The sequence below is a fragment of the Lepisma saccharinum genome, chromosome 26, assembly GCF_977018435.1.
Source record: "Lepisma saccharinum chromosome 26, izLepSacc3.1, whole genome shotgun sequence".
NCBI lineage: Eukaryota > Metazoa > Arthropoda > Insecta > Zygentoma > Lepismatidae > Lepisma > Lepisma saccharinum.
The window spans coordinates 13,536,778-13,553,612 of NC_139254.1; the positions used below are offsets into that span (position 1 = coordinate 13,536,778).

Sequence of the window (16,835 nt, forward strand, 5' to 3'; positions counted from 1 at the left end):
GGCCCCCCCTGGAAAATAAAAGTCAACCAAAAATTATATATTTTTCACATATAATTTCATTTCAGCTGCAATAATGTGTGTTAATTATTGCATGAATATGAAACATTGAAATTTAAGCAATGTTTTTTGAGGGAACAACACTATTATTGGAGAAAATGTGCCTTCTTTGCCCCCCCCTGGAAAAAAATACCTTCCTTGCCCCTGCCTAAAAAAAATCCTGCGAACGTCCATGTACATTACTATTTTTAGATGGTTGTATTTTATCCCACCCGAAAATCTATTTCTATTTTAGTTATTTTACTTCGCTTTTGTGCCTCTACGGGTAAGTACGACAACAAGGATGAATGAAAAACTGATGAAATGAATGAAGTGACACAAACACAGTGAAACGTCCTTGCCTTACTAAGTAGAAATACTGACTTCGTAGCGTGGGCAAATTATTTTATATATGTATGTGTGTGTGTCTATTATATATTAAATGCAGCAACATAGAGGCAGCATAACTGACGAATAAAGCATGTGAGTGTTAATAACAAGAAATTTTCAATGTAGTTCAATTACAAAGGAAATAATGCACCCCCTCCTCCGTAGTTGCTTGGAACTTTCATTTCAGTCACAGTAATTTCCATCCATTATTATAATAGGGATGTAGGAACGTGATAATTTCAAACTCAAGTGGTGTATTCTGAGAGGGCAACATTATTACGGGGTAATATGTTTCGTTTACCCGCCTGATAGAAATACATTGTTTCCCCCTCGCTGGAAAAAATCTGCAGACATCCTCTTGCCCCCCAGTGCGCACGCCTATGCCGCCCCCGAGAAGGTCGTTCATCCGCTACTATTAGATCATCGGATTTTGTAGCAGATCTTCTGCTTTCCCAAGGAACAATCTCCCGATTTTTTCAAGTCTGACCTGGCAACACTGCCCCAAGCACCGATAACAGCAGGGAAGATGCGCGAACGCTTTTGAGGGAAGTTTTTTTTCCTTGTGGTCGAGCTATAAGATACATTTTTTTATTATTTTCTAATCGTATTAATTCTGAAAATCAAAATTATTAAACAAACAAAAAAAATGTATTGAACCCAAAAACTAAACAATTTTTAACAATTACACTGCTCACTGCACATGAAAATATGACATATAGTACCATTGGCTGTATATTCAAGCATGTACATTTTCAAAAATACACTTCCAGTTTGAGACAGAATTACCCCAGGACAGGTAACCTGAAGTATTAAAACTTAAAATTACAACAGGCTTGAAATACACTAAAATTATAAATTACTCTAAGATACATTTTTTTATTATTTTCTAATCGTATTAATTCTGAAAATCAAAATTATTAAACAAACAAAAAAAATGTATTGAACCCAAAAACTAAACAATTTTTAACAATTACACTGCTCACTGCACATGAAAATATGACATACAGTACCATTGGCAAGTGGTACCGATGGTAACAAAATGAAAAATGCTGCTTTTTACTTGCGAAGGATGGCCACCACAGATTACGAATAGGTTCTTTGTGACAAGACAGTGCCGAACAGCTGGGCCACTATCCCCACTTTGTTAGACTCCAGTAAAAAGTGTGTAAACATCTACTTGGCACAGAAGGGTCGAGTCTAGCAGACAGGCCAGTAACTCGTCCCAATAACTCTCTCGCCTTTTCGATCAATGTAAATCAGCCTTTATTCATGTGGATGTTCTTTGTAGAAAGGGCTCACTATTACTGTCCATAATTACTGCACCTTGATGAAGTAAGGGTAAAACACCTCTCACTCGTTTATTTCGTCATTTTGGTATGACTTGAGATGACCGGACCCCTCTCCGATTTTCTTCATATTTGGCATACTCACTAATTGAGGCCTCCTAATCACGAATCTGAAGTTAAAAATTGTCGGTCATGTCTAGAAATTGCGAACCATTGACGCTAGCCCCACGAACCATTGGCACGTGGTTAGGTTAGTTTGGTTAGGTTAGGTAAACATAGTTAAAATTTGGTGTCGTGGTAGTATCAGGAATATATATATTTGGTTGTGAAACAAAAAATTTCGCGAAAATTGACAATTTCCATTCCAAAAACTAACGCCTTATTTTCGCTTATTTTGCAATTTCTAGACGTTTCCGACAAATTTTAACTTCAGATTCGTGATTAGGAGGCCTCAATTAGTGAGTATGCCAAATATGAAGAAAATCGGAGAGGGGTCCGGTCATCTCAAATCGTTCCATCATTTTTAACATTCGTACTTACCTATTCTGCATTGCGAAAGATTCTTCAAGGTGCTATTTTGCTTTTTTCACGAAAAAAAATTCAATTTTTGACATAAAGATTAATTATTAAACCATTAACGTTAGCCCCAAAACCCATTGACGTTAGCCCCACAAACCATTAATGTTAGCCCCACCAACCATTGACGTTAGCCCCACCAACCATCACAGGGACAAGGTATGCCTACGAGATTATGTTAGGCCTGTTAGGTTAGGTTCCATTAGCACTCCTTTCGTTCAATTTAGCATATACGGACAACATCGGCTTTTCTCGATGAAAGAAAATACCAACAAGAAGAAATCCGTTGGGACGCTATCGAAGTTTTATCGAAGTAAGTAATGTCATACAAAAGAATAGACCTGGGATGTTGCTTGGAAGTCATTCTCCATGTCTATGCTTTGCCAATTAGACAGCAACAATTCTGACTGAAATGCTCTGGGAGGTTTTGCCCAGTGCCCCTTACAGTCCAGACTTAGCCCCCAGGGATAATAATTCATTTTTACCCCTTTACATGCTACTGGGACGGAAGAAATTCAAGGCATATGAAACAATGAAGAAAGATGTCTTACATTGGTTACAAAAGCAACTCAGTTCTCAATACACCAAAAGTATCAGTGAGCAGCAGTCTGGATGCAGATGGGGAATACTTTGAAAAACTGGCATAGCAGTAAGTCAAGTTTCAGGCACGTAAATGAGCTAAGAGCAGTAGTGTATTCTCCCATGTGGCAGTAAACCAACTTCTTTCATGTATACAGATATTGACGGAAAATTCGAAGTCAAACAGCTCAAATTTTCACAATACACCACTGGCTAAGAGGAATAAAAAACAATGTTTCGAACTTCCCATATCCTCTTTGTCAAGTTGATTTGATCTCACTTTGTGGAGAAAATGCCAGACAAACAAAAAACCAGATTCAATGTCACTAAGAATCATCTGGATTGGTTCTTATGATTCTTTCTCGAGGTGAAATGAAATCAACTTCACAAAGATGATCTTTGAAACTTTGTTCTCTCCTCATCTCAGCTCAAAAAAACATTAAATGAGGCTTGACTATTACCAATAAACAAATGAGGGAACGAATTTACAATTCCTTTCAAATTTCGAATACTCACTAATTTAGACATTCTAATCACGAATCTGCAGTTAATACTTGTAGAATTTTTTTTTTAAAAAAACGAAATGAACTGTTTTCCTAACCTAACCTTACCATGAATGGTTCGTGGGGCTACCGGGAATGGTTTTTGGGGCTACCCATGAATAGTTCTACGAATCCAAAGTGTAACTATGTTTGCCAATCGTAACCTAACTTAATACCATCAATAGTTCATGTATTTTTTAAAATAAAAAAAAAATCTTCAAGTGACCTCCAAATATTAACTGCAGTTTTGTGATTAGAAGGTCTAAATTAGTGAGTACGCGAAAGAAATTGGAGAGGGGTTCGGTATTGTAAATTCATGCCCAAATGAGCTATGCCCACCTTTTGTAAGAAAAACTGACATAGTTTGGTGCTTGTCGAACTTTCCACTTCCTACGCAGAAACAAAATTGTCAGTCAACTTTGAGTCACCTTTTGTAATCATTCATTGCCTTGGACGGATCGGAATGATAACAGTAATTCCTACGTATTCTAGAACAAAAATACAACTTCCACATAAAATAAAATATAGTTGGCAAACAATGTATAAAAAATACATGAATCGTCCTTGCACTTAGAAGTAGACAGTAATACGATTGGAAATTTTGGAAACACGTACATTACACTAATTACAAATCAAAAGACGCTTTCCTTGAACAGAGGAGGGCGCCTGTACACTAAGAAAAATAACAATGTTAAAATAAAAATTAATAATTTTCTTACTGCTTGAATATCCATTTCAATTACAACTTTGAAAGCTTTCGTAGGCATCGTCACTGTTTACTACCGCCTGTTTGAATACATTAATTGGGATAATATCATCCTTTGTCTGCAAACTTTAAATATGATTTCTCCAGCACTGCTTCAAACCATAATTTTCTTTTAAATGTACTGTAATTGTTTACAATCATCCCCCACTCCCATCCCCAATGTACTGGCGAGTTCAAATTGTATTCTAATATAATTGCCGGAAAGGGTTTAAAACAAAAGGGGAAAAAATCCCTTTCCCTTTCTTTCTGAGATGGCAACCTATAGCCTTGTTGACCAATAGGAAGTTAGCGAAATCGATACCACGGGCAGGGTTCTCTTTTACTTGAGAGAGAGAAGAAAAGGAAATAATAGAAAACATCTTTCTTTCTCCATCTCTTATCTTTTTCTCTCTCTCCTTTCCTTCCCTGCCTTTTCCCATTACCTACTTCTCTCTCTCTCTCTCTCTCTCTCACACACACACACGCACACATACACACCTTTCTCTTTACCCTTTCCTTTCCTGCTCTTTCCCATTCTCTACTCTTCTCTTTCTTTCTTTTTTCCTTCATTACTTCCTTCCATCTTTCTCTCCCTTCTCCCTCCCCTCTTTCCTTTTTTCTTTCTTTTCTCCTTTTCTTTCCTTCTTCATCTTTCAACCGCGGAACCTAACTTCCTACAGTTTCATTTATACTTATGTATTTCCAGTTTTCTACTTTTTAAGAGCGCTCTGTGGCTTCTCGTCATCCTACAGGCAGATGGGTGAGAGGCAGTGCAATGGAGGGTGGAGGTACGCAAGGGGTTGCCCAGTTATACCATATGTGGTTATACCATATTCTATGGTTATACGTTCCGCGAGGAAGATCCCGTGGGTTCCTCAACAGTGATGCCAACTCTAGTATAATGGTTCTAAACCTAGCAAAATTTGAACTTCGTTGACACCTAGCACTCTGTGTTTGGCATAATGGAAAATCCAGCATCGTCTAAAAAACGGGCGTCCCTGGGAAAAAAGAGAAATTGAATTCTAATGAAGATATTTTGCGGAAATATTTATTTTTAAGAAAATCTCCAGATCTTGTTTGTACTTCTCTAACGGACTTGTTTCAAACAAAAGGAAGTATGCCGACCAAGAGACAAGCTTTTACAGGCCCTGATCCATCCTCTTCTCATCTTTTCTTTATTCTCCCCGATTTAACAAGGGAGGAACATTTCATAAAAGGAAATCGGTAGAAACAGTTGGAGGTCACAAATAAAACAAACGGGCGCCGTTACCACCAGTCATGGAATTTTCTTCAACTTTTTTCAAGCACTATGCTAAACCCATTTTATTGAATGGTCGAAATTCCTAATGTTGCTTAACTACAATACAATAAATAATCAATAACGCAGTTCACAACTCCAAAATAGCAGAATAAAATTGAACTTAAAACTACTACAGAACATCAGAAAATGATGCTAATAAATTAAAAATAATTGTATAGACCGTGTTAAAAATGTAAACATAAACATTGGTGAGGTCTTGCCTGGTCCCCCCGGAACTTTCGGTTTAGGCCAGTACCCGTTGTTGCCAGTGCAGATTCACCGGCATACGAAGTAAGAAATGAGCGCTTGTTTTCATCAGTTGTGCGACGATAGTCAAGAAAGGTATTTGTTAAAGTTCTACTATGAAGGAGTGGACGTCGGATGATCAACTGGAGAGCAGATTATTAAAATATGACGTGTCTTTGTGGCCGCCAGTTGTATAGCACACTACGTGTATACAAGTATTTCATGTACACGCACGACGAACGTTTAGATACAGTATATTCAATTATTTTGTAAATTGGAAAGTGAGGGAAAGATAATTCTATAAAACTAGTGATATTATTATATAGTGTTGCCCACGGGACGAGACGGGACAGGCTTTTAAAAATTCGAGACGAGACGAGATTGATCATGTGTCCCGAGACAAACGAATATTTTCGAGACGAGACAGCATTTAACAGCATTTCCACGAGACGAGACAGGCCAAAGTCTCGTCTCGTGGGCAATACTATTATTATATTATAAAGTATGCTTAATTGAATCTTTGCCAACAAACCTGCAGAAGTATAGTGACACATAACAAATGCTAGTAAATATACGTGCTTTCAACGTCGCCTTTCCGCCTGAGGGATTTAGGGAAAACCTATGATATGGCATGCCACTTTCACTTGCACGAATTTACTTCAAGCAACAAGGGAGTTTTCAGACTGAAGCGACAAGCGATATCGGGATTTAGAATTTTAGAATTTTAGAATTTTAAAATTAGAATTTCTTTATTCATGGGCGAAGTTCAGCCTGTGGCTGCTCGCACATAAGCATTCGATCTAAAGCAAACCATTCACCAGTGACGCTTGCGCAAATAACAGGCCATTATCAATGCACAGTATTGATAAAACGGCCCAGTCAGAGCGACAAGCGACACCTGCAATTTGTCGTTCGGAAGGTGTTGTTTCTTTTTAATGTTGGTTTCCAAGAGTCACGTATCACTGCAGTCTGAAAGCTTCCTTTCGAACCAATTCAGGGCCTCCCCGATAGCGCAGTGGTTGCGTTGTTGCCTTGTAATCAAGGGGTCCCGTGTTCGATACCCTGTGGAGGCACATGTCACAGTGGTTCGGATTCCACTTTAAACTGTAGGTGCAGTCCCGATTAGCCTTTCTGTGCATAAAGTGGACTTAAAAACAATTCAATCAATCGAACCAATTCACCACGAGAAAATGCATGTGTCGCTTGGACTGGAATGTTGTTTTCTCAGCACCATACATCGTGTCGCCTCGGTCTGTTGTACTCGTATGCAAAGTGAATTGTTTCCTTTGGAGTAAAGGGGCTGTTGCTTGTCGCTTCGGTGTGTAATCTCCGTGCCACTTAAAATAAAGTGAATCTTCAGTGATCAATGAAATTTTTCGAACCGAAGCGACACGACAAGCTGCACGTGTCGCTCAGATTCTCAGTGGCGTGTATTGTGCCGCCTGAGACTCGATTTCCCATGAGCGGTAAATGCTTATTTATAGACTGAATGGGCCTGTGTCGTTTGTCACTTCGGTACGAACCAATGCTGTCGCGTGTCGCTTCGGTTTGAAACCTCACTAAGAGGCGTGCTTTTCACCACAACACAATACGCAGATAAACGATCAACCTGTTTGTAACAAAATGCAAGTCGTACAAATCCTTTCTTTCTTCGTTCTGCTTGTATCAACAGGTTTCGTCTCTCTACGTCCTTCGGAAACCTACGAAGTGATACTTGACTCAATAAATTTGTTCCCGATCGAACTGTGCAACCATATGCTACACAGCTGACACCCTATTTCCTTGTAAAAGAATCTCCCCTTTGCCTTTTCATATTAACGTCCATAGCATTGTAAGCGTAACCTGATGTTCGAGGGGTACCAGACCAGAGCGCATGCTCCACAGTAACACCGTCTATAATAATAAACCCTAGCATAATTTTATCACATTTAGCGTAATTTATGAGTTGAAACAGCACCTTTTCTTATCAGGAAGTTGGTATTGGCAAAGCTGTTCTTAATCCACACATGACAGGCAGGGAGGGCCTGCCAATGCTAATCCAAGGTGCAGGCGATACACGTCACTGTGTAATTGAACGCATCTTCAAAAACTTTCCTCGGTCTGTTTACCATAACTTCCTACACCCAAAAATTCAACGAGTCGTCACTGGTTTTAAGGGAGACACAGAAGAGAGAGAGATGAAAGAAGCGGTATAGAGAACAGAGGGACAGGGGGCATTGCCCCCACCCCCAACCTTGAACCGAAATTAGTTCAAAGGGGGCAAACATTGACGGCCAAGTAGTAGATCATAAATGTGCATCGCATGACAATTCTGATTTCTTGACCAAACGACCACAAAAAACTCAAAAACTCACTTTCTCTCCCTGTTCCGCGCCTCATTTATTACGCTGACGATGTTTTACGGCGCAGAAAAGCAGTGATGAGTGAAAGATGCACTCTCATCCTCTCATCCTTCAAGGATGAGTGCACCTTATCGTAATTTTCCAAGTCCCGAGGACCAAATGTTTATATATATCGTGACCTTTGTAAACCTCTCTCGGGAAACGATGTGCCACACACGCGCGCGCGCGCGCTGGCGCCTCTCATTATTTCCGTATTGTGACGCAAACAAACAAACAAATAATAATAATTATTGTTTTTTTTTTTAGGATTCCTGGCCCCTATAACCTCGCCAGGGTGCGTGGTGCCCAACCAAAAAAAAGTAAAAGGTTCTCTAACGGCTGCGGTTGTAGATAACCACACCTCTATAGAGTTTCACGTGTTTCTTTTTTTTTTTTCTCAAACTTCCATGAAACTCTACAGAGGACCTCCGTAATTGCATGCAACGTGTACTAACGACTCTAGTGTTATTTTGATGTTGTAATATTTTTGGATATAGAGTTTTATTGTGAGATAGATAAAAATAATTATGTTTATTATAATATTTTCTTGATGAAGATGGAGAATGTATGTGTGTGTTACAAATAAAGTTGCATGCTTTTTTTTTTCTAGTGTGTGTGTATGTGTTTTTTGATGTTTCGACAGCATCTGAAACGATAAAAAAAGAAAGAATTTTATTGTTAATTTTCTCGTGTAAAAATAACAACAAATTTTTTGTGCAAATTCTGATTGTCTCGTGCTATAGTGCAAAAACTGATGAAAAAAAAAGATATTGTAACTGATAACTGATGAAATTGACATTGTAACTGATCTGAACTAGTGAAATTCGTATTGTGCCATTGTAACTGATTGTGCTAGTACAAAAATTCCTTATTTGTGCAAGAAAAGATGTTAAAACCTGTTAAAACTGCTCTGTGACCCTCTCGTTCTTCACGTCGTGGACGAAGGACTTCTCTGCGACCAGGATCACGCTGCATACGGTGTTCTCGGGCAATGGACTGTTGAACTCGCAGACGACCTTGATGTTGGTGCGATCGTTGACCACCACCTGCTTTCTTTTCGTGGTATTGATGACGGACATGGGTCTGTGGGTTTTGAATTCGCTGGGCGTGTAGTACATGTCCACGCTTCCCTCGGTCACGCGTTTGAAAGAGGTGTAAGCTTCGTAAAGTTTTAGGTAATCGTCTTTGGTCATGTCGAGGTTGTAATTCTCGCGCGGGAACACTTCGTTCCTACCGTTCTTCAGATAAACGTTCTTGATCTTGCAGTCGTCGAACTTGCTGGAATCTTTTTCCTGGTTCTTATCGCGCCCGGTCTGAAAAAGTACAATGACGAAATCTGGCATGTCGAACTGTATGTTGTTGAACTGAGTCGTCACGTCGAATTCCATGTGACTTCCGGACGCCAACTTCTGCACGCACTGGTAACCGTGAAAGTGAATCGGCACCTGCGGACTCTTCAAGATCTCCGCTTTGTACTTGAGGGCGTAGTTCGTCTCGTATTCCACGATCGGCATTCTCAACTCCATGCTCCGGATGACGCATTTCGCCGCTTCGGGTAAAGTGTTGGCTATCGGCGTGCCGTCTGCGTTCAAGTTGGTGTATCGCATCAGTGCGTCGTTGTCGTTGGCCGCTCTTCGAAACGTGGTCCTCAGTCCTCCCTTCCACATTATCTCCTTGTAGTCCGAGAAGAATCCCGGAAGCAGACGCATGGGAAAGAGCACCGTGTGACTTGTCGTTGATATTTTCGTCCCGGCTTCGAACCCTCCCGCTTGATAGTACGCCGCGTCCGTTTTGGATAATTTCAATGTTCCCACCGCCGTCGACGTGATGCCTGGATAATCGATTCTGTCGATGACGGTGTTGTGTTTCCTCACCTCCACCTGCGAGAACAGGTGAGGCACGAAGTTGTCCACGAGTATCAAATTTGCTGCTGCGGGGAACGCGTCTCCGCTTTCTTTCTTCACCACGTCGAATTGAAGGTAGAGGTCCGCTCTGTGAGGATGAACGAACCCATCCCCTACGTCCACGTCGTATTCGATCTCCCTGTTCGCTTCGTTCAAATTGGCGAACGTGCGACGGTTCGGAGGAAAAGATTGCAATTCGTAACTTTCGATTTGCTCCATTTTTTTTTTCACTATGCGTGTTATTTATTATACGTTGATCTCCACGATGGCAGTGGTCGTTGCACCTGCGAAATCCACCACCTCTCCTTTCTCGTTCGTCACCACCAACTCTATGTCGTCTATGCGGTTGCGACATACTGGAAAATAGATCGGCGAAGAGGGTGTGTAGATGATCGGTTCCATGAATTCGGAACTGGGTTTGAAAGTGGCTATGATTCCCGTCTGCTTGTGACTTCCTAACAATCCGTCGGAAGATTTCGTGATCATGCCTTCGGCCACGTTGCAGTGTACGTTCAGAGTCTCTATGGCCAAGAATTTAGGAATGTTGGTTGCTACGTGCTTGATGCCAGCTTCGAGTTTGGTGTCGTTCTCGAAACCTAAAAGTTCTCCCATGGTGCCCAGGTCCACGGTCTCCGTCGCGGATAGGATTTCCACTCTGTGCGTGACCGAATTTTGAGAAAGGTACGTGCCTTTGGGTAACTGAGCTTGCAAAGTAGAAAGATTGTATTGACCTGGCGTGACGACGATATGTTCGCTTCCGACGCTAATTTTGTTGTTGTGATGCGTGACGTTAGGTATGAGGTACATGCTGTAGAATGCACGCAGAGCTATGGATTTAGGATAGACGATGTCGTCAGGCAGCGTGAGTTTCAAGATCGAAGATTCGCTCGTGAGATGGAACACGCCCATCGTGTTTGAGGTTCCACAATGCTTTCTGGAAATCTTTGATCGTAGGCTTATTTATTTTAGAGAGAAACGTGAGCATGGAGAGACAGAGATGACCGCAGTTCACGTCTCCGAAATTTTGAATGCGTTCGTCGTTGTAGTATATAGAGGTTTTGTTTGTTTTCAGATAATGAACTAAATTTGTAGGTGGAACGCCTCCAAAAGAATCGAAAACGAATGCTTTATCATCATCATTTTTGTGGTAACATATCCAATGCGTGCCTGGATTTTCTTGACCGTCCAAGTTGACAACGCCGCATTCTTTTTTTTTAACGGTTGAAGGTAACGAGTCGGACATGAAAACTCCTCTGAAGTTTTTGATTCGTAACGGTTCGATCAGAGATTCAATGTCTCGGTTGGTGAGTGCTGCTGTTTCTTTTTTTAAAACTTTTTCATCACCCCCTTCCCCCCTTTCTTCTCCATGGCCAGGTTGTGACGTTTCTGTTCTTCCAACTCGGCCTTGTTCTTCTTCGAGTCGATGACGGTTTTCGCGATGGCGGCGCTTCCGCCGGCCAAACTTCCAACGGCCCCCAATGCTGCCAGGATGGCCGGGATGCTGAATATGAAACCTCCGATCTTTTGCTGTTTCCGCGAACGCTGCAAGCGTCTCAATTGAGGTGTGCTGAGAAGTAATTTCATTCCGTGTCCTTTCGTCAAGCAAGAACGTTTCTTCTCGCGTTGTTTCTTGGTGAGTAACCCATCCAGGGCACCTAGATTTTTCAGATTGGAGTATGGTATCTGGTACACGACACCCTTGGGCTTCATGTTGATTCTCTATATGTTATTTTTTTTTTCACGGTATGTTATTTATATATATAAATGTTCTGAGATTTTTTTTGTTTCCTCTCTCTCTCGTGTATTTTTTTTCACGGTATGTTATTTATATATATGTATGTTCCGAGATTTTTTTTTGTTTCGTGTAATTTTTTTTTCAAGGTATGTTATTTTATATATACTCCGCGCAGTCGTTAAACAAATTCTATTACGTGTTTTGTTTTCTTACCAAGAAGTTCCTTTGTACCCTTGTACACGATTCGAGTTTTGTTCTCGATTAAAATAGATAGCTTCTCGTCGGATAACATGTTAGCGTATCGATCTGGTAAAAATAGACTGTATTGTGCGTTGAGCAACAGACGCACCTTGGGACCATACTGGGTAGAAACGATTGAACCGGAAGTTATCGTGTAAGGTTTGTCGACTTCCAATTCCTGAATTTTTACATATTCGACTGACAAATTTAGCATTTGTTTTAATGCTTGGAGATCACTCATTTTTTTTTCACTCATATCGAAGAGAAAAATTTCAGTGTGTGTTAGAGAAATTTAATTTTTTTTCACAATGTGTGTTATTTATATATACCGAAGATTTTTTTTTTCACGATGTGTGTTATTTATATATCAAGTTTTGACACGTATATATATTATTATTTTTTTTTTAACAGAGGAAGAAAGTTCGTGCTTCGGAAAACGCGATGATGTGCGTAATAATATCTTCCGTCTCTTGTTTCGACTTATGCCAATCATCCGTGTATCGTCTTCTTCCCTGCCTCGCCTCGTGCAGTTCGTCCATTCTCTTGTTTAATTTTTCCCCTGCAGCCGAAAGAAGAGTGTCGAGATCACCGCACCTCATGCCACTGATCTCCCGAAGACGGTCCTTGACAGCCATTTCACAAGGGATGCGAAATTCCGGCGTTGATCTCGCTATGATCAAAAGTTTCCCTATATCCTCACAATCTCCGTTTACTGCGTGTTAGAGAAATTTAATTTTTTTTTCACAATGTGTGTTATTTATATATACCGAAGATTTTTTTTTTCACGATGTGTGTTATTTATATATCAAGTTTTGACACGTATATATATTATTATTTTTTTTTTAACAGAGGAAGAAAGTTCGTGCTTCGGAAAACGCGATGATGTGCGTAATAATATCTTCCGTCTCTTGTTTCGACTTATGCCAATCATCCGTGTATCGTCTTCTTCCCTGCCTCGCCTCGTGCAGTTCGTCCATTCTCTTGTTTAATTTTTCCCCTGCAGCCGAAAGAAGAGTGTCGAGATCACCGCACCTCATGCCACTGATCTCCCGAAGACGGTCCTTGACAGCCATTTCACAAGGGATGCGAAATTCCGGCTTTGATCTCGCTATGATCAAAAGTTTCCCTATATCCTCACAATCTCCGTTTACTGCGTGTTTAAATATAATACACAGCAGTTCGTGTGGCAAATTAGTTATACGAGACATGTTTTTTTTACTGTATGTTATTTATTTACACACCCCATCCAAATTTTTGTTTCATGTTCATGGCGATGGTGGTGCCCAGTGCTGCAACTCTTTCACCCAGCGAAGCGTCTCTGCTGACGAATCTTTCGAAAGCTGCGTGCTCTAACTTTCTGTCTGCTTCGTGACGTGCATCCAGATCCGTCTGCGTGGTGTTGTAGGCGATGTCGTGATCTTTGCATGCGGCGTCCAACGGATTCACACCCTTGTCTCCTCTCTCCAATCTTTTCTCGAGTTTCGTACCCGGTCCGCAGTACTGGTAGCCAGGTAAATGCATCTCGAAAGGTAACTTGTTGATGATGTCGTTCACGAGTCCCTTTCCTTCGGCCACGTTCCAGAATCTCGGAGGCAGCGTGTTGATAATTTTAATGAGGTAACCTATACCCTTGTCGTCGTTCACGATGAAGTTGGAAAGTTTCGTGCTGATCATGTCCACGATGCCAACCTTCTCGTTGTAGAAATTACGGTTGCCTGCATTCTCTTCGCCGGCTATCACCAACAACCTGTCTATGAGCTTGCGCACGTCGTCCACCCACACAGACTCTTTGGGCAGGGTGTTGTAGCGTTTGACGCCGCTGCCTGTTTTGACCTGGTTCCATATCGGTTTGATGAGATTCCTGTACTTCTCACCGCTGCTGGATTTGACGCGATTCTGCGTAGCGTCGTTGTTTTGGTACAAGGCATCCGTCATGATTAGAATTTCCTTGTAACTTTGGTAATCTTCGTCGGTGTAATCTTTCGGCTGCTTTTTGGCAACGAGTTCCCACAGTCCCACCGTACCCGGATACCTGGTCCAACTATCCTTATCGCCTAAATTAACTTTAATGTCGTTGCCTTCGAAGGTCACCTTCGATTTTCCAATCTTCCAAACCACACCGCCGCCCTCGTTGCTCTCCATGCTCGGATACAATCCGAACACTTCGTCCTTGTCGAATTTCCCCGTGCTCAGGTAGTCTCGTGCCAAAGGTCCCAACTCGATCTTATCCGAAGACGACGACGTGCTACCTATGGCTCGACGTCGTGCCGGTACTTCCTTCAGTTCGAACGGCGTCGAAGGAATGCTCGAAATGGGCGTGGGTACGGTGTAACTTTTAGCTGCGAGCGGTACGAGTTCGTTGATCAAATTTTTATTTTGTTCCGTGACGCTTTCAATTTCTTTACCTAGACCGCTGATGGCGTCGATCACAGGTTTATCTTGACGTTTCTTCTCTTCGTAGGATCCGCGATTCTCGGATTTCCAACCTTTGAAGCGTTTCACGAGGTATTCCCGCAACTTGAGATTTTCGTCTTCTTGAAATTGACGTTTTGACATTTTGCTATATACGTTGAAACGTTTTTGAAACGTCGAATTCTCAGCCTATACGTTCGGTTCTCCTAGTTTTCTGCTGTCACCCGCTTGAGACTATCCACTTTTTCTAACACTCACTTTTTGTTGTAATGGTTATTTTATATATGCTTGTCAGACGTTTGAAAAAAAAAGAACGTTTTTCAAATTTTTTTTTTTTTAGATTCTCACGACCTTTGATTTTTTTTTTGGATTTTTTTCTTCTTGTTGCAAATCTGAAATTGTCCTCTTGTTAGCCTTTGAGACGTCTAGATAAACGTTTATTTTATTCCTATATTTTCCTTTCGTCTTCTTGAAATTGACGTTTTGACATTTTGCTATATACGTTGAAACGTTTCTGAAACGTTGAATTCTCAGCCTATACGTTCGGTTCTCGTAGTTTTCTGCTGTCACCCGCTTGAGACTATCCACTTTTTCTAACACTCACTTTTTTGTTGTAATGGTTATTTATATATGCTTGTCAGACGTTTGAAAAAAAAGAACGTTTTTCAAATTTTTTTTTTTTTCGATTCTCACGACCTTTTGATTTTTTTTTTTTTGGGATTTTCTTCTTGTTGCAAATCTGAAATTTTCCTCTTGTTAGCCTTTGAGACGTCTAGATAAACGTTTATTTTATTCCTATACTTTCCATGGTTTGCTTTTCGAGTCATGTCGATGGTCACGAATCCGAAATCGTCACTGTTCCAACAGTGGGAGCAGAATTTAGAAAATAGATTGTAATTCAAGTCAGCCCCTACGTAATCATCGTGTGCGTGTTTTAAATTGGTGTGGTCTTGTCGAAACAAACATATGAAATTAGCGTTGTCGCGTAGCAGTTGTTTCGGAACCTTGGAAAAAGTTTGTGCCAGGTAGAAACAATCCAATCCTTTGTGACGACCTCGAGTGAAAAAATTACGAATCTCGTTTTGATTTTCCAAGATCATGTCGTCGAACACCACAACGGAATTCTCGAGACAATCGTCCAGTGGAATGATTTCAGATGCGAAAGTTGCAATGCCCAGTCCCTCGTACAGTTTCATAAGTTGCTGGTATTTCGGTTGTTCGAGACTTTTCGAAAATACGTAGAGGTGTCTGTTTTCCCAGTCTAACCAATTGGGTGCGAGGATAAAATTATCAATGAGCAGTGTCGTCTTTCCGCACCCCGAAGGTCCTACGATCAGACACCGTATGCTGTCGGGGAGCAATTCGCCGTTCCTTTTCTTCGTTCGATTTTCCGAATCAGGTAGACGTTTCACGACATTCCACGCACTCATAGAATCACTTCGTTCGAATCGATCCAACTCGTGTCCGGAAGTCCCAGCCATTTCACCAAAAGTTTGTCGCCTCTCTTACGCAAAACTTTTTCGATAAGGTACGTGTCGGGGTATTTAGTTTTAGAGAGTTCCTCCTCGTAGAAGCGCCCCAATAAAATTTCACCGCCACTGTCCTTTATTATATACGTGTGACGGTTCCCGGGTAGAACTCGAACCACTTTAAAAAGTTCCGTGCTCCAGTTTCGTGTGAAACCCCTGTCGAACGTTCGCTTCAATTTACTGACCCTCACCTGGTCTCCAATTTTGTATTTAGGTTTTTTTGTCGTGGGCGTGTACTTTGGACAGTAAACGCTAGAAATTAATCGCTGCTCGTCGGACTTGGTAACGTCAGCTGGCTTCATGCCTATCGTTCTGTGCACCGTGTGATTATAGTCGTTAACGAGTTCCGGAAGAATGGTGACCCACTTGTAGTTTCCCTGAAGCGTGAAGCGTGACCACATGCGCGATTTCAGAGTGCGATTGAATCTTTCCACGATGCTGGCCTTGACGTCACTGAAGGTCGAGTAATGTCGAACGTCGTGTTTCCGAATAAACTTTTGGAATACGGCATTGTAAAATTCCTTCCCCTTGTCCGTGTGCAGAAACCGAGGTCGTCTGCCGCCGCTTTCGCGAAAAATTGTCTTGAATGCTTCCGTGACGCACGTTCCTGTTTTCGCCTTCAAAGGTAGAGCCCATGCGAATTTCGAAAATGTGTCTATGACAGTGAGGAGGTACTTGTTGCCCTTGTTCAATTTATGCACGTTTTTTAATTTGCCGCTACTCATCTCCACGAGGTCGCTTTCCCAGAGGTCGTCGATGCCCTTGGTTAACACGGCCAAACGTTCGTAGTTGCGGCGTGCAGGTTTATGCAATTCTTCGACGATGGCTTGCCTAGACATTTTTTTTTAGAGATTACGTTTGAAGAGAAGCACCAGCGTGATGGGATTCAAAGAGGGTGGCACCTCGCTCGTGTTTTGAACGATCAGCTTATCGC

General features: G+C 41.3%; 1 protein-coding gene across 3 annotated transcripts in view; it reads right to left on the reverse strand.

Moving 5' to 3' along the window:
• LOC145979524 (uncharacterized) overlaps nt 1-4,411 on the reverse strand; it is a 61,882-nt gene extending 57,471 nt beyond the window's left edge. For all 3 annotated transcript variants that reach the window (XM_083112470.1, XM_083112468.1, XM_083112469.1), the window contains exon 1: nt 4,129-4,411. In XM_083112470.1, the coding sequence (XP_082968596.1) occupies nt 4,129-4,176 (48 nt within the window). In that variant the 5' untranslated portion in view covers nt 4,177-4,411. The remainder of the gene's footprint in view (nt 1-4,128) is intronic.
• Between the last annotated feature and the right edge of the window lie 12,424 nt (nt 4,412-16,835).